At 35.0% G+C, this 23,699-nt stretch overlaps 1 protein-coding gene across 1 annotated transcript in view; it reads right to left on the reverse strand.

Annotated features, from left to right (window-relative positions):
• Positions 1–23,699, reverse strand: part of LOC149775121 (uncharacterized) — a 155,574-nt gene that overhangs the window by 7,085 nt on the left and 124,790 nt on the right. Inside the window, exons 35-37 of the mRNA XM_089944352.1 lie at positions 16,364–16,477; positions 7,865–7,972; positions 7,109–7,194 (exon numbers count right to left, since the gene is read on the reverse strand). Coding sequence (XP_089800478.1) covers positions 7,109–7,194; positions 7,865–7,972; positions 16,364–16,477 — 308 coding nt within the window. The remainder of the gene's footprint in view (positions 1–7,108; positions 7,195–7,864; positions 7,973–16,363; positions 16,478–23,699) is intronic.

Consider the following 23,699-nt stretch of genomic DNA (forward strand, 5'->3'; position numbering starts at 1 on the left):
CATTCTGTATGCAATAATCAATACATTATTAATATAACTATTAATGCATTCTGTACGAAAAAATCAATACATTATTAATGTAACTATTAATGCATTCTGTATGCAATAATCAATACATTCTTTATGTAACTATTAATGCATTCTCTATGCAATAATCAATACATTCTTAGTGTAACTATTAAAGCATTCCGTATGCAATAATCAATACATTCTTAATTTAACTATTAATACGTTCTGTATGCAATAATCAATACATTCTTCGTGTAACTATTAATGCGGTCTGTATGCAATAATCAATATATTCATTATGCAACTATTAATGCATTCTGTATGCAATACTCAATACATTCTTCGTGTAACTATTAATGCATTCCGTATGCAATAATCAATGCATTCTTCGTGTAATTATTAATGCATTCTGTATGCAATAATCAATACATTCTTCGTGTAACTATAATCAATACATTATTAATGTAACTATCAATGCATTCCGTATGCAATAATCAATACATTCTTCATGCAACTATTAATGCGTTCTGTATGCAATAATCAATACATTTTTAATGTAACTAGTAATGCATTCTGTATTCAATAATCAATACATTATTAATTAACTATTCATGCATTCTGTATGCAATAACCAATACATTCTTCTTGTAAATATTAATGCTTTCTGTGTGCAATAATTAATATATTCTGTATGTAACAGTTAATATATTCTTTATGTAACAATCAATATTTTTCAGAATTTAAAATTGCAGAAATTCACAATGTGACAGCAAGTCGTATCAGAACGCACTTCTTATATTAATATTAAGTGTGGCTATACAAAAATAATTACAGTAAGAAACATATCCAAAACAAACAAAAATTTCAACCGCTTCCTCTGCCACATGTATGAAAGTCTGTCCCAACGTAATGGGTTATCGATCGAAAAATGAATGCATTTTGAAAAGAAAAATTTCCGAACGTAAAACTGCATTTAAACATTTTGACATATTGGATTTATTGATTCGTTGACAAAACAAGTACATAAGAAGCAAGTGTCAATATCACGAATTTTTTATTTAATGTTTCGTATTTTCAATTGCAATGTTTAGAACCACATCATAATTTAATACTCACACTTTTCTTTTCTTGTTGGTAAAAATGATATTGGAGTTTAAAAGACGCATGTAATACCAAGTAATATAAAAAAATGATCCGCAAAAAATGATGATTGTTATGGGTGTTAATATGCTAAAAATATAAACAGAGTAACAACAAAAATCTCATCAAGGTTGAGCCAAATAAATGATGGATGAAAAAATGGGTCACAGCACTGAAATGTATTCGTTTGCTAAACAATATTTTGAAACGTGTTTTATATAATCATGTTGCTGAAATTCATCTTAATATATACCCATGATTTCTGCAGTTGTATTTATAGCTACGGAAGTAGCAGCTGTGTTAGTGGTGCTGTTTTTGTGTGGTATTAGCTGCGCTGGCAGCAGCAACATTTGTAATAGTAGAAGTAGTAATCATGGCTGTGATTGTTGTTGAATGTGTTGAATGACGATGACGACGACGAAGAAGAAGAAGAAGGCATTAAAGAAACACTGAATTATTCACAAGGGCGAACATCAGTTGTTCAGGCGTTAATCAGTCGTATCGGAATCCGCCGCCATTGACGTAGTGTCAATACATAAATATCGGGCACCTGCTACTCGTGCATGTGTCTGAAAATATGAACATAAGTAAAGCCTAATACTTGGCTCTGCTGTTGCGAAACAATATGAGCACAAAACTGAACTCATGATTAAAAATACAACCAAAGATTGCTCTACTCTTAGCTTTATAAAACGATGATTATCCAGAATCTTGTCAGTCCTATTCCCACAATACAGGTCAAATTTCAAGGATCTTCAGAAACACTAAGTATGTTTTGAGTTTTGAAGGTTTGAATATCGATCAAATTGCCTGACTTCATAGTGTTGTACACCAGTTTTATAATCGTGACTATGGGGGCTCACACACGATAAATAACATTCGCCACTAAAAAATTCCTGACTACATAACTAAATACACTAGAGATAGTATTCACCAAAATACTGTCAAGACTACTGAGCTTGGTACATTGAGACAATATCCACCACAACAGCTTCGTGATCATAAACATCCGGTCAGGTACAATATAGATAATACTTACCACAACAGCTTCATCAGCATGATAATCGATCCTGGTACAAGAGGGATGACATTTACCGCAAATAACGCCTACCTACCAACCCCCTACACAATACATACGAACATACATACATACGAACATACACACACACACACACACACACACACACACACACATAATTACATACATACATGCATACATACATACATACATACATACATACATACATACACACACACACATACATACATACATACATACATACATACATACATACATACATACATACATACATACATACATACATACATACATACATTGGCTCTCTAGAGAAATTACGACACGATTTTTTTTAACACTTGTAGATTTTTAAGAGAAGGAATATACTTATTTTCAAAGGATTGTTTAGGTGAAGGTGAGCAGTCTTCGCGATAATAACTATTTCCATATGTGTTTAGGATTATTGCACAATTTGGCATGCCACCTGTTACTGGGGTACCTCACTAATTAAAATATAGAAAATAAATGGAATTGCCCATGATAACCTGGGACGTGATTTTTAATAGTTTACCTGTTTATCTAAATCTTTAGGGTTTATTATAATCTCTTCGTTGGTCAAAATGATTTCTTACATTATCAATATTACCTTTTGTACCTGGACAAAACCAAATATCCCGCGATTAAGTCAAGTTTAATCGTGTACCTCCCTGGTCAGGACCTTGCCAATTAACCTATTTATCGATACAGAGAACTGAGATTTTGTCAGGCAACAATCTTTTTGATCAAAACGGAAGTATCTGTCGATTAAATAATTTAGAAATATAATTTCTGTCAGTTAACCTAACCAGGATTGTTTTGTTCTTTAACAACCTATTTATTCGTTTATTACTCAAATATTGTTCTTTTGTTGCTGAAATTTCATAGTTCATCATTTTTAATCATTTTGCGGAAACTTTCATTATATCTTGTGATTGAAGCTTTATAGCTTAATTGTAGATTATTAACAAGCATTTTTTCATGATAAAGCGCAAAATAGGTACACCTGGAAGTTAAAAAAGTGAATTTAGGTGCGGACTATTTCCTTTTATACATTACCTGCATTAACTGGCATCATGTTTATTTCTGTGTTGTTGTTTTTTCGAGTCATTAAGTGGTAGTAAAATTTCTGTACTTCTAAAAGTTATATAACAAACCTGTCTCTCATAATTGTTGTGTTTTCTACAGTGTTTAACACCGTTCTGGCCAGTGGTAATGGTGACAAACACGTGACAAGAATATGGGGGCTCGAAACATACCATTGTATCAGTCCTGATTGGCTGCTGTGGTGTGTTCCTTGGCCAAGGCACTTAATTGTAATTGAGACGTTAAGAACTACACGTGTTGCTGTGATATAAAACATCAAACTTCAAACTTTAATTGGTCTATATCATTTCATTGTTTCTTCGTGAAGAATATTCGACGTTTCTTGACTTCGATAGTTGGGATTATCGAAACCTTTTAAGCTGGGTCAAACTCAAGGGTCGTATCTATATATGCGTTTACACAATCTTGAAACTAAACGTTTATTAAATATAAATACATACAGTGTAGTTCGTGTACCGACAGGAAACAATAATGAGTTTTTTATTTGTATTAATATACTTTAAATTTCACTAGTATATATAAGTCAATAAACTTTCCATAATTACTTCAGATGTATATCACTCAAAATACTTCTTGCCCCGTTTGGTCGTTTTCACTTCCTGCATTTCAGAGATTAAATTGGATAACGAATAATATTTCATTTTCAGAATATATTATCGCCTCCTCTGAAAAAGTCATGCTTCTATTTTAATACATCCTAACGTTAGTGTACTTAGTACCTGTTCATTGAGGGGGCTTATGGGGATTCTGGGAGCTGCCATTTTGAACATTTGTCTTCACTGAACAGCGCGTTGAACTGCGTGTTCTTTTGCTAACGCTAGACAGAAATAAGCTTCACTGACGCTAAATGAAAGCAGAATAGAGGCGTCACAATATTCGCTTCATTGTGCTTGTTGCAAATGCAAGCAACATCATCTTGTACAGCTCCTCTTTCAGAACTGCTTAACCAGTGCGCCTCTTGCAAAATTATACAGCATACATAATACTGGATACGTTTCGTATGCATAAACCACAATTCACGATTAATTACAAGATCAACCCACATGTTCTCATAAGCCTACGCGTATGGATGTGACAATGCATAACTTTAAGAGGTTTAATAAATACTATTTTCCACACAGATTACTATTTTGAAATCACCGACAGATTTAATATTTTCCCCGATATCTTCAACCAGAAATCAATGCTGTGACTACGTCAAGTAGTTGACATGTTCTCACCAAGGATTAAATTGTAGTCGTTTGATTGACACAAGCTATAATACGTTATACCAGAAGACGAATGTACTTCGGTTCTTTAAATACAACTTGGAAGCCCGAAGTCTCTAATTTTGACATCAGTCTATGTGCTGCTAATTTGATAATTTATAATTTTGCAAAGGTCTAGACCAAAGAAGATAAGCGTACTTATGGGATATTATCATTAAATATATGGACAATATAAGATACAGATGTTCATAGTTTGTTGGATATACTATCTGTATACCCTCTCCCACTCATTGGCCTTTTCATGTTAGCTTATTATATACATGACGTGAACAGCAAAGTCGGATACCTCGATGTGTAAGGGACCCAAAACTAAGTGATTTAAGTTGATTGGTGACGAGAATAAACCTTGAAATGTGCATTGACATTAGTTGATATATCGTAGTATACGATATCTAGTTTGCTGTTTTCCTTTTCTTTGTTTTGTCCTCTCATGATCGCCCTGGTGCCCTAAGTGCTTAGAGTGTCCGCCTCGGATGCGGGAGTCGCGGGTTCGAATTTTGGCCGAGTCATACCAAAGATTTTTACAAATGGTACTAACAGCTGCCTCGGTAGGCGAACAGCTTTTAAGAGGTTAGTGTTAGGACTGGTCGGCCTGGTGTCAGGATGATATGAATGGGTGGGACATGATGCTATACGTCTTCGGCATGATGCTCCAGTGCTAGACATCACTATGAACTAGCATCGTATTGATATGACTGAAAACTTGTTAAAGCTACGTTTTTCAGAGTTTGGATAAACACGTCTTTCAAGAATAATTCCATTATTATATGTTCTTTTTTAATTTCATTTAAGAAATGAACTTCAAATTTACATGATTCGTAAAGTCCTGAAGCTTGTACATTGATTGCACACTTTATGAATGGCTGTAGCGAAATGTAGATTGTTGGTGTGATCAATTGTTAAACTTCTCCGTTTCATAAATCCTGTTAATATTAAGTTCAAATCTTGTTATTACAAAACATTATACACGTAATAAACAATATAAACCAATAAGTAACACGTTTATGGTTTTAACAATGTTTATGAATATTACAAAAGCGGATAAATGCATATGCAATTCATATGTAATGTTTTAACTTAAAGCTTCTAGCGTTCTGTATCACGTGATTTGATTTTAACCAGTCATAATGATTTCTGCTAATAACGTGTTAATTGTGCAATTACATTATTAAATGTACCTTGCCACTGTTCGATTAAGTTCTTATTTTTTTGGTAAAATTTGGATCTGAGTCATAAATAATACACGCTGGTACTAGTTTAAATTGAAACGGATTTGTAAAATACGTGTGTGTGCTTGTTATATTTTGGTTTTTAAAGTAGTAATACAATATTTTCAGTCATATCGCTATATTTTCTGCTGTGTGGCAGTTCATAGTAATGTCGCAGACATGTAGCATGATGTCCTACCCAGTCACATTATCCAGACACCAGGCCGACCAGTCCTAACACTAACTACTAAATGACGAGCGCCTAGAGAGGTAGCTGTTAGTACCATTTATATAAGTCTTTGGTATGACTCGGCCCGGGTTCGAGCTTGCGACCTCCCGCATCCGAGGAGGACGCTCTAGCCACAAAGGTACCTGAGCGGTTATTGTAAAAATACAGATTCATTACGTAACTTTCAATACATTCTTTATTCGTTATATAACAATCAATACATTATTTATGTAACAATCACTATATTCTGTATGTAACAAACAATATATTCTTTATGTAACAATCAATATATGCTTTATGTAACAATCAATATATTCTTTATGTAACAATCAATATATTCTTTATGTAACAATCAATATATTCTTTATGTAACCATTAATATATTCCTTATGTAACAATCAATATATTTTTTATGTAACAATCAATATATTCTTTATGTAACCATCAGTATATTCTTTATGTAACAATCAATATATTCTTTATGTAACAATCAATATAGTCTGTATGTAACAATCATTATATTTTTATGCAACAATCAATATATTCTGTATGTAACAATCAATATATTCTTTATAAAAACAATCAATATATTCTTTATGTAACAATTAATACATTCTGTATGCAACAATCAATATATTCTTCATGTAACATTTAATATATTCTTTATGTTACAATTAATATATTCTTTGAGCAACAAGCAATACTTTCCACAATTTAAAATTGCATAAAATAACGATACGATGGGAAATTGTATGAGAACATAGAGTCCGACCACTTACTTCCATCTTTTATTATAAAGTATAACTCTATAAACTAAAAACAATAGGAAAAAAAGCCCAAGCAAAGCTTTCTATGTTGCGTCCTCTGCGTCATTTTTTTTTTGAAGTCTGTCTTTTAAAAAAGAAAAGTTTCAGAACCTGTAAATGGCATTTAAAATTTATTTGAAAACGTTTTAATATATCTGCTATATTTATTAGTTGACAAGTCAAAACAAGTACGAAAGAAATATGTGTCATTAACACGAATCTTTAACTTAATATTTCGTCTTTTCAGTTCCAATGTTTTAATTCACATCAGAATTAATCGCTCCCACCTTTCGTTTCTTGCGTGCAAAGATGAAAGTGGAGGTCAAAAGGGCGCACCCACCGACTACTGAACCCAGGATTATAAACAAATGATCTGCAAAGAAATAAATATTGCAAATGGTGTTAATATGGTATTAATGTGGTACAAAATAGTATCAATTCTGTGTTAAATAATTGCAGGAGGAGAAAAATTTACGTATCGAAGAAATGTTCCCAGCTACATTGAAATGTAGTCAGTTACTATACACTGTCTTTTCACGTATTTTTAATCCTGCTGCTCAAATTTTTCTTACAGTATAATTATACACTCAACAGTAGTATTTGTAGTTGCAGTATTAGTAGCAGTGGTAGTGGTTTTATATGGTGGTGATGATAGCTGTGTTGGCAGCAACAGTTGTAGTAGAAATAATAATTGTAATCGTCGTTGTGATTGTTATTATTTCATAATGCCACTGAGCTAGCCATTAGCAATACTGTGAAGTTAAGAAGGCTGACAGGAAAATTATCATATAACGAGATGAAATTTCCTCATCATATTGGACAAACGTTTAACAGTGCTGCGCCTATTACATTAACAGTCTCAGGACATAAATCTCTGAGAGAAAAAAATCCTTGTCTGAGACTGAGACATGGCAGCCGTGCATGTAAAAAAGAATAATCATTACGTTAGATGAAGGAGAAGACGACGAGGGCGACGACGATGACGACGACGGCGACGAAGAAGAAGAAGAAGAAGAAGAAAGAAGAAGAAGAACTTTAATTACGTAGGCAAATATCAGTTTTCCCAGCTTTGATACAGTCGCATCGGAATCCGCCACCGTTGACATTATGGCATGTCATGGTTATTGAGCACCTACTGCTCGTGCACGTTTCTGAAAATACGAATAAAATAAAAGTTTAATACATGAATCTTCTGTCTGAGCTTACAAACTGCACTCCTGAACAAATTAAAACAAAAGCTTGCTCACCAATAACTCTGCACTTAGCTGTGTAACATCAACATTATTCGAAATCTTGTCATTCCTTTCTCTCTACATGCAGATGAAATTTCAAAGATCTTGGACGACATTACGTATGTTCATGGGGTTTGAATCTGAGTTAGATGCTTATGCACAACAACTACATGACTAAGGAGTCTGGTGCATATGTTTTGTGATAGAGACTATAGAGGCCGATATATTAAAAGCCACAGACCCCAAAACATTTTCCTGACTACATAAGTTGATACGCTAGAGATAGTACTCACCAAAACACTGTCAAGACTACAGAGCTTGGTACATTGAGACAATATCCACCACAACAGCTTCGTGATCATAAACATCCGGTCAGGTACAATATAGATAATACTTACCACAACAGCTTCATCAGCATGATAATCGATCCTGGTACAAGAGGGATGACATTTACCGCAAATAACGCCTACCTACCAACCCCTATACAATACATACGAACATACATACATACGATCATACACACACACACACACACACACACACACACACACATAATTACATACACATACATACATACATACATAAATACATACATACATATATACGTACGTACGTACATACATACATAGATACATACATACATTTTTACATTCATACATACATACATACATACATACATACATGCATACATACATACATACGTACGTACGTACATACATACATAGATACATACATACATTCTTACATTCATACATACATACATACATACATACATACGAACGTACATACATACATACATACATACATACATACGAACATCCATACATATGTATGTGTATATGTATGTACGTATTGGTGTATGCATGTGTATGTATATGTGTATATATGTGTATGTGCGCATATGAATGTGTGTGTGCATGTATGTGTATATGAATATATGTGTGTATGTGTATGTATGTATGTATGTATGTATGTATGTATGTATGTATGTATGTATATATATATATATATATATATATATATATATATATATATATATGTATATGTGTGTATATGTGTGTATATGTGTGTGTATGTGTATATGTATATATGTGTATATATGTGTGTATGTGTATGTTTGCATGTATATATATATATATATATATATATATATATATATATATATATATATATATATATTCGTGTAAGTTTGTATGCGTATATATATATATATATATTTATTTATATATATATATATTTATATATATATGTGTGTGTGTGTGTGTATGTGTTGGTATATAAATATATGTATATATTTGTGTGTGTGTGTGTGTGTGTGTTTGTTTATGTATATTTCCTAGAGATTTCTATATTTTTTCTGTATTTAGATATCTCATTTTGTAAATGCATTGGTTGACGATGTATATATCATGCTTGCGTTCTCGTCTATGATGTGTCTCATAATCCTATGATATGTATAATATGTATCTTAGCAACCTGATATACTCTTTGTTGTAGAGGTTACTAAGTCATTTAGAAAGACAGTCATATATAAATGCATCCACGCACGCATACGCGCAAACAAGTATATATATGCATAAATACATCACATGTAAAAAGAACTACATATAGAATTGCACTGTTATAAGTTTTCCATTTCCTTTTCGTTGCTATCTCGAAGTTAATGTTAAGCACATAACAATATAGACGTATTAACTTTTCGAAATATTATCATCATCAAGCAATTGTTAAAAGATCAGTGCCATGCTCAGCCAAATGACTGCAGATTTGCATAATTGCAGGTATTGAGATATTTTGTTTTGTCAATACTGTAGCTGACACAGTACTACTGTTGTATTTTTGTCACTTTTCTGTTCTATTTTATGATCTTGTATTATCCTGAATTTGATTAATCTGATGTAATCTCTGCTGTAGATGAAATAAAGTCAGTCAGTCAGTCATACATACATACATACATACATACATACATACATACATACATACATAAATTCATGCATACATACATGCATACATGTATGCGCACATACATGCATATACATACATACATGCGAACATCCATCCATCCATCGATACGAACATACATACATACATACATACATACATACATACATACATACATACATACATACATTCATGCATACATACATGCATACATATATGCGCACATACATGCATACTTATATACGTACATACATGCATACATATATGCGTACATACATGCATACTTACATACATACATACGAACATCCATCCATCCATACATACGAACATACATACATACATACACACATACATACATACATACATACATACACACACACACACACACACACACACACACACATATACATATACATACATACATACATACATACATACATACATACATACATGCATATATGTTGGCATCCGTTAGTCTCGAGAGACGATGAAACTACGCCCATGAGAGATGTCCCGGTTGGTGGTTGTGCTGCGTCTGCTGTGGCTAAGAAGTCCAATGCGGGAGTGGCAGTCCCTGTTGCACTTGCTGCACTTGAAGGTTGCGCCAGGTGTTGGTTGGAGCTGCTTCTTCTTCCTCTGCGATCGTCTTTCTTCAGCTAGCAAGCGTTGCTTGTTCTCTCCGGCTTTCAGACCAGTGATCAGAGCATGTCGCCAACTTGATCTGTCTAGAGCGAGCTCTTCTCAGGTGTTGACATCGATATCAAGGGCTTTCATGTCGTGCTTACAGACATCCTTGAAGCGCAGATGTGGCCTTCCGATCGACCTTTTGCCAGAGGCGAGTTTCGAATAAAGAATGTCTTTGGGGATCCGTCCGTCATCCATCCGACGTACATGTCCCAGCCATCTGATGCGGCGTTGGCGGAGGAGTGTGATCATGCTGAGAATCTTGGCACGCTCGAGCACCTCGTCGTTTGTTACTCGATCGCTCCAGGTGATCCCGAGTATGCGTCGGAGGCATCGCATGTGAAAGGCGCTCAGTCTTTTCTCCTGTGAGGCGTACAGAGTCCAGGTTTCACTGACGTACATGAGAGTGCTTAGCACACATGCACGGTACACGGTGATCTTAGTGTTCATGGTCAGCATGCTGTTGTTCCACACTCTCTGTGACAACCTTGATAGAGTTGTTGATACCTTTCCGATCCGCTTGTTGAGCTCAGCATCGAGCGAGAGGTTGTTGGTGATGGTAGAGCCGAGGTACATGAACTGGCTCACCACCTCAAGTTCGTAGTTGTTGATGATGATGCTTGGGGGTTCCGCGTCCTGAACCATCACGTTTGTTTTCTTTAGGCTTATGGTTAACCCAAACTCATCGCACGCTTTAGCAAAGCGGGCCATGAGGCGCTGAAGCTCAGCTTCTGTGTGGGTGGCTAGAGCAGCATCGTCTGCGAAGAGCATGTCTCTGATGGTTACTTCACGTACTTTGCTCTTTGCCTTCAGTCGTGCCAGGTAGAACAGTCTGCCGTCTGATCGTGTGTGCAGATAAATCCCTTCTGTGGACGTCCCAAAGGTGTGCTTGAGCAGGACTGCGAAGAAGATGCCGAAGAGCGTGGGGGCAAGGACACAGCCGTGTTTAACTCCACTGCGGATGTCAAAGGGGTCGGATGTTGAGCCATCGTACTGCACTGTGCCTTTCATGTCATCGTGGAAGGACTGGATCATGCTTAGCAGCTTTGGAGGGCAACCAATTTTCGCCAGGATTGTGAAGATTCCGTCTCTGCTGACCAGATCGAATGACTTGTGAGGTCTATAAAAGCTAGGAAGAGGGGTCTGTGTTGTTCTCTGCATTTTTCCTGCAGTTGCTTGACAGAGAAGATCATGTCGATTGTGGACCTCTCTGCGCGGAACCCGCACTGCGACTCTGGGTAAACTCTGTCAGCAAGCGTCTGCAATTTGTTCAGGATGACGCGTGCGAAAACTTTACCCACGATGCTGAGAAGTGATATGCCCCTGTAGTTGTTGCAGTCGCTTTTGTCGCCCTTGTTCTTGTACAGGGTTATGATGTTAGCGTCTCTCATGTCCTGAGGCACTGCACCCTCGTCCCAGCACTGGCAGAGGAGGTCATGCAGGTGTGTGAGCAACACGCTACATCCGCACTTGATGAGTTCTGCTTTGATGCCATCCTTCCCTGGGGCTTTACCTAGGGACAGTTTCTCTAAGGCCTTCTTTAGTTCGTCTACATTAGGTTTCTCGTCCAGTTCGGCCATGAGAGGGAGGTTTTCAATGGCATTGAGGGCATCATTGGTCACGTGGTTCTCTTTGGAGTACAGTTCGGAGTAGTATTCGACCAAACGCTGCATCTGCTTGCCCTTGTTGTGGATGGTATCGCCTGTGGCAGACTTCAGTGGTGCTGTCAGTTTCTTCGTGCGACCCATTGTTTTCTTTATGCCATCGTACATGCCTCTGATGTTTCCAATATCTGCTGCTGACTGGATACTCTGACAGAGCTGAAGCCAGTATTCATTGGCACACTGCCGTGCTAATCTATGTACTTAGTTTCTGGTAGACCTGTATGCCTGTAGTGTCTTCTGGCAGGGGGATCGTTTGTATTGCAGGTGAGCACTGCGACGCTCTTATATGGCTGGCATGAGTGTGGCAGAGTTAGCCTCAAACCAGTCATTGTTCTTTGATTGCTTCTTACCAAAGATCCGTGTGACTGTGCTGTATACAGTCTCTCTGATGTGATCCCATCTTTCTTTGGCACTGCCGTTGGGGGGTTCTGAGTCAAACGTCTTGGAAAGAGCATAGGTGAATTCCTCAGCATTATCTGGATATGATGTCTTGCTCACATCAATGCGTGGTTGACCCTCTTGCCTAGAGCGGTGGATCTTCTTTGGCTGAAGCTTCATTTTGCAGCACACCAGCGAGTGGTCGGTGTTGCAGTCAGCACTGTGGAAGGTACGGGTAAGAAGCACACCCTTCATGGCTGACCGTCTTGTAATGATCAAGTCCAGCTGGTGCCAGTGTTTAGACCGGGGATGCCTCCAAGACACTTTGTGCTGTGGCTTTGTCTGAAAGAATGAATTGGTGATGCTAAGTTCGTGGTACGAGCACATCTCTAGAAGGCGCTGCCCATTCTCATTCATCTTCCCAACGCCAAACTTGCCAAGACAGGAGGGCCAAGAGTCATGATCGGCACCCACCCTAGCATTGAAGTCGCCCAGCAAAATTAAGTTCTCTTCCTTGGGAATTTTGTCGATGAGCGAGTTTAACTCATCATCAAACTCATCCTTGGTATCTGTGGAGGATCTTAGTGTGGGAGCGTAAACGCTGATCAGGTTGACAGGCACGTTTGTGGTGTGGAGGTGGAGGGATAGTAGTCTTCCATTTCCTTGTTGGCAGGGTTCTATCATCCCCAGCAGAGTGTTCCTGACAGCGAATCCAACACCAAACTCTCTGGCTTCATCTGCGTTCTTTCATTGCCAGAAGAATGTGTAGTTCTTTTCTATGAGGGACCCAGAATCTGGTAGTCGTGTCTCCTGTATTGAGGCGATGTCGACCTGGAGCCTTGCAAGTTCGTCGTTGATGACTGAAGTCTTACGAACATCATTGATTGTCTGGAGATCACCTAAAAGCCCAGTCAGCAACGTCCGGACATTCCAGGTACCTAGCTTGAGGATTGAAGCTTTCTTTTTTATTTTTATTTTGTTATTTCTTGATGCAGTAGTTGCAGTCCTCTTGTCAAGAGGTACTCGCGTACCTTAAGCCTCACGCACCCAGCAAGGCAGGCGAACTGTGGCGGGACGGCACCTTATTGGCTGGGGGCTACCCAGTTTGAGGCGGGCGGTATCTGTCCAGTGAAACATGTTGTTCTCTCCCGCCGTCAGAAGCAACCCCTGGCGTCTGGCTCTACGCCAATCGAGCGGTGACTTATAACCGGCAAACTGCTGCTTCCCGTGTTGCGTCGACGCTGTGGAGCGAAGCTGGAGTGTCCTCTCCAGGTGCCCAAGCCTGGGCAGGGTGATATGGATAACCAACTGTTGCCCATGCAGCTGATCCACCCTCTCCACGCAGCTGATGGATCAAAGGGAATGGACAAGCCGATACGTCATGGCACCAGCTGCGTCGCAGGAGTTGCCGAGATGACACTGAAATCAATGCCAAGTCGCCTTAGGGACTCCGTCTCCGGATTTTCTGTTGAGGTTTACTCTCTTAGCCTTTCCCATGAGAGGGTATAGTCGCAAGACAGCGAAGGTTTGAAAACGGAGTTTACCTTCTCCTAGATGGGCGACCACCCACGATTAACGAGCCCCATCTGCCCGAAGCATCTGGTTTTAAGGCGCCAGAAGCTCGCCTGTCATCCCTTCTCCAGTCACTTTAAACAGGTTCCGCCACTCGTGAAGGCCTGAAGCTGGATTTGGTTGTCAGAGGCTCTATCAGACGCAAGTCATTGGGAGATTTCCAAGGGAAGTGGTTGCTTATCTCCCACATCCGCCCCCGGCGATGACAACCCTTGAAACTCATGCATACATACATGCATACATATACATACATACATACATACATACATACATACATACATACATACATACATACATACATACATACATACATACATGCATACATACATACATACATACATACATATATACAAACATACATACGTGCATACACTTGACACACGAAATTAAGTGTGAGTTTACAATTGACGAATGAGGTAGACAAAATGCCACTGTCTTTTTCAGAGCGAAATGTATAAATGTATCTAGGAAATTTATCATACGAATTTTTTTATATATCAAATGCAGATCTTTAGGAGAAGAAACTTTAGCAAAAATATAATTTTCAAAGGATTGTTTTGTTCAGGTTAGCAGTCTTGACGATAATAATTCATTCAATATGATTGTTGAACATTTTTGCATGCAATCCGTTTAAAGACACATCACTGATAAAGAGATCGAGAAGAACTGAAATTGCCCATTTATATATCACCTGGGATGTGATTTGTAATAGTTTACCTGTTTATCTAAATCTTTAGGATTTAGTATAATCTCCTGTACTAAAAATGCAGTCTTACCTTATCAATATTACCTTCTGTGCTCAGTCAAAGCAAGCCTAATTATGTACCTCGAGAGCCAGGTCCCTTCCAAGGTAACCCATTTATCGATATATCTTGTCAGCCAAACCCCTTCTTGATCGAAAATGAAGTTATTATGGGTACAGTAATTTAGAAATAGCATGGAGTCTTTTACCGGACCCAACCAGGAGGTACTGTTTTATTTAACAACCTTTCTTATTCGTGCATAACTCGAACGTTTTACTTGAAAATGCATATTTCGTCATTTTAAAATTATTTTACAGGCACTTTCAGCATTTCTTGTAATTAGAGCGTTAACTGTAGACTATCAACAATTATTTTCCCGATACAACAAAATATTTGTATACGTAGAAGGTAAAAGTGCAAATTTACGGAATGAACATTATTTAAGTCCTTTACTTCGGTTATTAATATGTATAATATTTTGTATTTGTTCTATTTCGAGCCAATACAATAAAAATAAAAGTTTTATAATTGTATGGTAAAATCTTTATCCAGAAAAATACATAATGAATCTGTCATTCATAGCAGTTTTGATTTGTTAAGTGTTTAACTCCGTTGTGGCCCAGGGGTTATCGTGCAGAACACGTGACCGGGAGATTGGGCTTTAACTCATACAATTTTATCAGTCCTGATTGGCTGCCGTAGTGGTCACTAGGGCATGGTACTTATAACTGTCCCTTCACAGTATAACCTACACGTGTGGCTTTGCTATAAAATGTCAGAGAAACAACCTTTAATTCGGTCGATATCCTTTCAGTCTTTCTTCGGTGAAGAGTATTCATACAGCATTCATTTTGCTATTTAATCCAGACGAATCACTGGACATATTAAAAGGGACCTTATAAAAACAGTTGCTTAGTTTCGCATTCGTTGACAGTTTTGCCACAAACAACACTCGTTAAGAAAAGTTATTACTTAGGAACATTATTAGATTCTTCGCTAATGCTTTAGTAATTTTACATTTATAACGATGCAGTCATATTTGAAAGATGCTCCGTTGTTATGGTGAAAGAGCCATTACGACTTTTTAGGAGAGTAGGTATATGGTAGGTATGTGGTTTCCTCAGTATTCTAATATAAGATTTTAATATCATTTTTGTGTCTGGATTTCTGCACAGACTGAAAAGTGACTACTAAATTTTATCATACCTAGCACATGTGCGGCAAATTCATATTTTTATAATTGATGGATTTAAATGAAATAATACATATTATTATCTTAGGCTGCTCCTGTGTAACGTGGGTCACATTTTATACTCAACTATACATACCTATCGTACAGTTAGGACCGACGTATTCAGGAGGACAGGTGCAGTTAAAGTAACCAACGTTATTGTTACAAGTTCCCCCATTGTAACACGGGTTATTGTCACACTCGTTTATATCTGCAAGAAAACCCAAATTCTAAGTTTAAATTTCTTCTTGTTTCAAATCAAATTTTATTTCTTAATCAGAAAGTAAGCATTCTTTCGTATAGCGAGTGGAATACTATATTTTTTTATCGGTACAAAAGTTTATTAAATGGATTAAGAACAGAGTATAAAGGACTAGTCATGATATCACTGTCATTTACATGATATCACTGTCATTTACATGATATCACTGTCACATTTACATGATATCAGTGTCATTTACAAATACACTGTCGTTTACAAATACACTGTCGTTTACAAATACACTGTCATTTACAAATACACTGTCGTTTACAAATACACTGTCATTTACAAATACACTGTCGTTTACAAATACACTGTCATTTACAAATACACTGTCGTTTACAAATACACTGTCATTTACAAATACACTGTCGTTTACAAATACATTGTCATTTACAAATACACTGTCATTTACAAATACACTGTCGTTTACAAATACACTGTCGTTTACAAATACAATGTCATTTACAAATACACTGTCATTTACAAATACACTGTCGTTTACAAATACACTGTCATTTACAAATACACTGTCATTTACAAATACACTGTCATTAACAAATACACTGTCGTTTACAAATACACTGTCATTTACAAATACACTGTCGTTTACAAATACACTGTCATTTACAAATACACTGTCCTTTACAAATACACTGTCGTTTACAAATACACTGTCATTTACAAATACACTGTCGTTTACAAATACACTGTCGTTTACAAATACACTGTCATTTACAAATACACTGTCGTTTACAAATACACTGTCATTTACAAATACACTGTCATTTACAAATACACTGTCATTTACAAATACACTGTCATTTACAAATACACTGTCGTTTACAAATACACTGTCATTTACAAATACACTGTCGTTTACAAATACACTGTCATTTACAAATACACTGTCATTTACAAATACACTGTCATTTACAAATACACTGTCGTTTACAAATACACTGTCATTTACAAATACACTGTCATTTACAAATACACTGTCGTTTACACATACACTGTCATTTACAAATACACTGTCATTTACAAATACACTGTCGTTTACAAATACACTGTCATTTACAAATACACTGTCATTTACAAATACACTGTCGTTTACAAATACACTGTCATTTACAAATACACTGTCATTTACAAATACACTGTCGTTTACAAATACACTGTCATTTACAAAAACACTGTCGTTTACAAATACACTGTCGTTTACAAATACACTGTCCTTTACAAATACACTGTCGTTTACAAATACACTGTCATTTACAAAAACACTGTCGTTTACAAATACACTGTCGTTTACAAATACACTGTCCTTTACAAATACACTGTCGTTTACAAATACACTGTCATTTACAAATACACTGTCGTTTACAAATACACTGTCATTTACAAAAACACTGTCGTTTACAAATACACTGTCATTTACAAATACACTGTCGTTTACAAATACACTGTCGTTTACAAATACACTGTCATTTACAAATACACTGTCGTTTACAAATACACTGTCGTTTACAAATACACTGTCATTTACAAATACACTGTCATTTACAAATACACTGTCATTTACAAATACACTGTCATTTACAAATACACTGTCATTTACAAATACACTGTCGTTTACAAATACACTGTCGTTTACAAATACACTGTCATTTACAAATACACTGTCATTTACAAATACACTGTCGTTTACAAATACACTGTCATTTACAAATACACTGTCGTTTACAAATACACTGTCATTTACAAATACACTGTCATTTACAAATACACTGTCATTTACAAATACACTGTCGTTTACAAATACACTGTCATTTACAAATACACTGTCGTTTACAAATACACTGTCATTTACAAATACACTGTCGTTTACAAATACACTGTCGTTTACAAATGCACTGTCATTTACAAATACACTGTCATTTACAAATACACTGTCGTTTACAAATACACTGTCATTTACAAAAACACTGTCATTTACAAATACACTGTCGTTTACAAATACACTGTCGTTTACAAATACACTGTCATTTACAAATACACTGCCGTTTACAATACACTGTCGTTTACAAATACACTGTCATTTACAAATACACTGCCGTTTACAAATACACTGTCATTTACAAATACACTGTCATTTACAAATACACTGTCATTTACAAATACACTGTCGTTTACAAATACACTGTCATTTACAAATACACTGTCATTTACAAATACACTGTCATTTACAAATACACTGTCGTTTACAAATACACTGTCATTTACAAATACACTGTCATTTACAAATACACTGTCGTTCACAAATACACTGTCATTTACAAATACACTGTCATTTACAAATACACTGTCGTTCACAAATACACTGTCATTTACAAATACACTGTCATTCACAAATACACTGTCGTTTACAATTACACTGTCGTTTACAAATACACTGTCATTTACAAATACACTGTCGTTTACAAATACACTGTCGTTTACAAATACACTGTCATTTACAAATACACTGTCATTTACAAATACACTGTCGTTTACAAATACACTGTCATTTACAAATACACTGTCGTTTACAAATACACTGTCATTTACTAATACACTGTCGTTTACAAATACACTGTCATTTACAAATACACTGTCGTTTACAAATACACTGTCATTTACAAATACACTGTCGTTTACAAATACACTGTCATTTACAAATACACGGTCATTTACAAATACACTGTCATTTACAAATACACTGTCATTTACAAATACACGGTCATTTACAAATACACTGTCATTTACAAATACACTGTCATTTACAAATACACTGTCGTTTACAAATACACTGTCATTTACAAATACACTGTCGTTTACAAATACACTGTCATTTAGAAATACACTGTCGTTTACAAATACACTGTCATTTACAAATACACTGTCATTTAGAAATACACTGTCATTTACAAATACACTGTCGTTTACAAATACACTGTCATTTACATGATATCACTGTCATTTACATGATATCACTGTCACATTTACATGATATCAGTGTCATTTACAAATACACTGTCATTTGCAAATACACTGTCATTTACAAATACACTGTCATTTACAAATACACTGTCGTCGTTTACAAATACACTGTCGTTTACAAATACACTGTTATTTACAAATACACTGTCGTTTGCAAATACACTGTCATTTACAAATACACTGTCATTTACAAATACACTGTCGTTTGCAAATACACTGTCATTTACAAATACACTGTCATTTACAAATACACTGTCATTTACAAATACCCTGTCGTTTACAAATACACTGTCGTTTACAAATACAATGTCATTTACAAATACACTGTCGTTTACAAATACACTGTCATTTACAAATACACTGTCGTTTACAAATACACTGTCATTTACAAATACACTGTCATTTACAAATACACTGTCGTTTACAAATACACTGTCATTTACAAATACACTGTCATCTACAAATACACTGTCATTTACAAATACACTGTCGTTTACAAATACACTGTCATTTACAAATACACTGTCGTTTACAAATACACTGTCATACACTGTCATTTACAAATACACTGTCGTTTACAAATACACTGTCATTTACAAATACACTGTCATTTACAAATACACTGTCGTTTACAAATACACTGTCCTTTACAAATACACTGTCGTTTACAAATACACTGTCATTTACAAATACACTGTCGTTTACAAATACACTGTCGTTTACAAATACACTGTCATTTACAAATACACTGTCGTTTACAAATACACTGTCATTTACAAATACACTGTCGTTTACAAATACACTGTCATTTACAAATACACTGTCGTTTACAAATACACTGTCATACACTGTCATTTACAAATACACTGTCGTTTACAAATACACTGTCATTTACAAATACACTGTCATTTACAAATACACTGTCGTTTACAAATACACTGTCATTTACAAATACACTGTCGTTTACAAATGCACTGTCATTTACAAATACACTCTCGTTTACAAATACACTGTCATTTACAAATACACAGTCGTTTACAAATACACTGTCATTTACAATTACACTGTCGTTTACAAATACACTGTCATACACTGTCATTTACAAATACAAATACACTGTCGTTTACAAATACACTGTCGTTTACAAATACACTGTCATTTACAAATACACTGTCGTTTACAAATACACTGTCGTTTACAAATACACTGTCATTTACAAATACACTGTCATTTACAAATACACTGTCATTTACAAGTACACTGTCATTTACAAATACACTTTCATTTACAAATACACTGTCATTTACAAATACACTGTCATTTACAAATACACTGTCGTTTACAAATACACTGTCATACACTGTCATTTACAAATACACTGTCGTTTACAAATACACTGTCATTTACAAATACACTGTCGTTTACAAATACACTGTCGTTTACAAATACACTGTCATTTACAAATACACTGTCGGTTACAAATACACTGTCGTTTACAAATACACTGTCATTTACAAATACACTGTCATTTACAAATACACTGTCATTTACAAATACACTGTCGTTTACAAATACACTGTCATACACTGTCATTTACAAATACACTGTCGTTTACAAATACACTGTCATTTACAAATACACTGTCATTTACAAATACACTGTCATTTACAAATACACTGTCGTTTACAAATACACTGTCATACACTGTCATTTACAAATACACTGTCGTTTACAAATACACTGTCATTTACAATATACACTGTCATTTACAAATACACTGAAATATGGGTCATTATTGATACACCAATATCACTTTTCCTTTACTACAAATAAAAACAGAATAAAAATTTAAATCAAATACATGTTATGCAACTAGTATAAGTCCCCGATCTTTGTAAATTGTTTTTTATGATCTACTGGTCATTACTTAAGGAAATTCTACTGCATTATTACTTTTATTAGCGGGACAATGATTCCGTTTTAATTTACTTCTTTGTTTGCCGTTTGTGTCATGTATACATACATATATATCTATATATATATATATATATATATATATATATATATATATATATATATATATATATATATATATATATATATATATATATATATATATATATATATATTAGTAGGGGTGTATGTAAATTGCTACTAGCCACTACTGACGTAAGCTACATGTTTAATTTTATTAGCTGGAAAATTTGAATGTTTTTGATTTTTGTTGTGGTTGTCGTGTGGTCATGCAGATTAGACATTATATATATATATATATATATATATATATATATATATATATATATATATATATATATATATATATATATATATATATATATATATGTATATATATATGAGAAAGAGAGACTGTTGAGCAAAAGGCGCCTCAATAAAATACCTTAAGTTCATTAAGTTAATCTTTGTCACAGACTGCAGGAAACACTATATAGTAAATTAGTACAAGATAATTGTATGATAATATTTTGAATTGAAAATAAAGCTTTACCTTCTTGCTTAAAATCAACAATAATTATAAGTAATTTTATCTCCTTAATTGTGTTTTAGGATACTTGTGTGATTTTAATAGGCAAGTGCATGGTTCCACTATGCATTTCGGAGACTTATTCTGATAAAACATGCAAGATTATTTTTAATTTTATATGAAAACTGATTATGTTATATCTTATTCACTTTGTTAAAAGGTAACCACATGAGGTTTTAAAATTAAGTGTCATTGGGTGTACACAAATGTGAAAGAAGTCTAGCCACATTATTTTTGAAGGCTTTCATCTCCGGTTGTGACATCAGAACAATAACCCCAAAAAGGTAATAGGAAATAATTAATAATAAATTAATTAATAAATGGTAAATCTTGATTGTGGCATTTTTTAATTTTGAATAAGTTGAAAAGATTTTGCTGAATAAAAGCATATATGTTTTCGCAATGACAGTAGTATGAACTGTTATTACTAGATTTTTTTCATGAGTGGTGTATTCATGCATTTTCGTCCGTATTATACAAAAATATTTTTTTTCATTCTTCTTTTCCTTAGATTAGGACCAATTAGTTAATCCTTGTTTTTCTATAGAGATTGTCGCATAGCATTGTTGGCACATCAAGTTTGACCAGTCAGAATGTAGCTTACTCTGTACTTCAACATAAGCTTGCAATTCATCCGCATTCGTCATTGTATCAAAGTAATAAGACGCCAACCGGAAGTTATTGATAAATCATTATACCAATGTAGCAAGACGCCAACAAGAAGTGATTGATAAATCATACCAATGTAGTAAAACGCGAACGGTAATTGATTGATAAATCATCATACCAATGTAGCAAGACGCCAAAGAGAAGTGATTGATAAATCATACCAATATAGTAAAACGCCAACGGGAATTGATTGATAAATCATCATATCAATGTAGCAAGACACCAACGAGAAGTGATTGAATCATATATCTATGTAGCAAGACGCCAAGGGGAAGTGACTGATAAAACATCATATCACTTTAGTAATACGCCAACGGAAGTGATTGATAAACAGTAACAACACAAGTGTTCGTAAAATAAACCCCAGATGTGTTAATGATTTCAAATCAGTTGTTTAAATACAAATATGTTAGATTTGAACATACATAACTTCCTAATTTATGTAGGAAAATAAATGTGATTAACAAGGTCCCATCCTTTTGAAACTTTTAAGACTAATACACGATTAAGATTCGCTTTTTATATTTTCTGATAACAAGAATTAATTATGTATACAATGGCCGCTTGTCATTAGTGGAATTGTCGAAAACCTTATATTTTCTTAAAAAGCAAATTACGTTATGATAGAAAGGACACAACAATGGTATTGACATTTGATTCGAGTACGTCTGACAATATCGTCAGTTCATTATATTTATATTGGACTGGAAATGATCCAGTTTGTATATCATAGCTCATGGAGGACGTAATGCTGTAATTGAGGTTGTATACTCCAAATCGTAAATAACTGTACATTGATTCCATCAAAAGTGCTATGTGTTATGGTCAGTTCATCTAAAAGATAAGAGAACATCTGAAGTTTAAAATTATGATCGTCTGTCATTTTGAGGACTCATTGTTTATGGTCTGTCATTTTGA

Source organism: Sinohyriopsis cumingii, chromosome 19 (genome assembly GCF_028554795.1).
Source record: "Sinohyriopsis cumingii isolate HCF-2022 chromosome 19, ASM2855479v2, whole genome shotgun sequence".
Lineage (NCBI taxonomy): Eukaryota > Metazoa > Mollusca > Bivalvia > Unionida > Unionidae > Sinohyriopsis > Sinohyriopsis cumingii.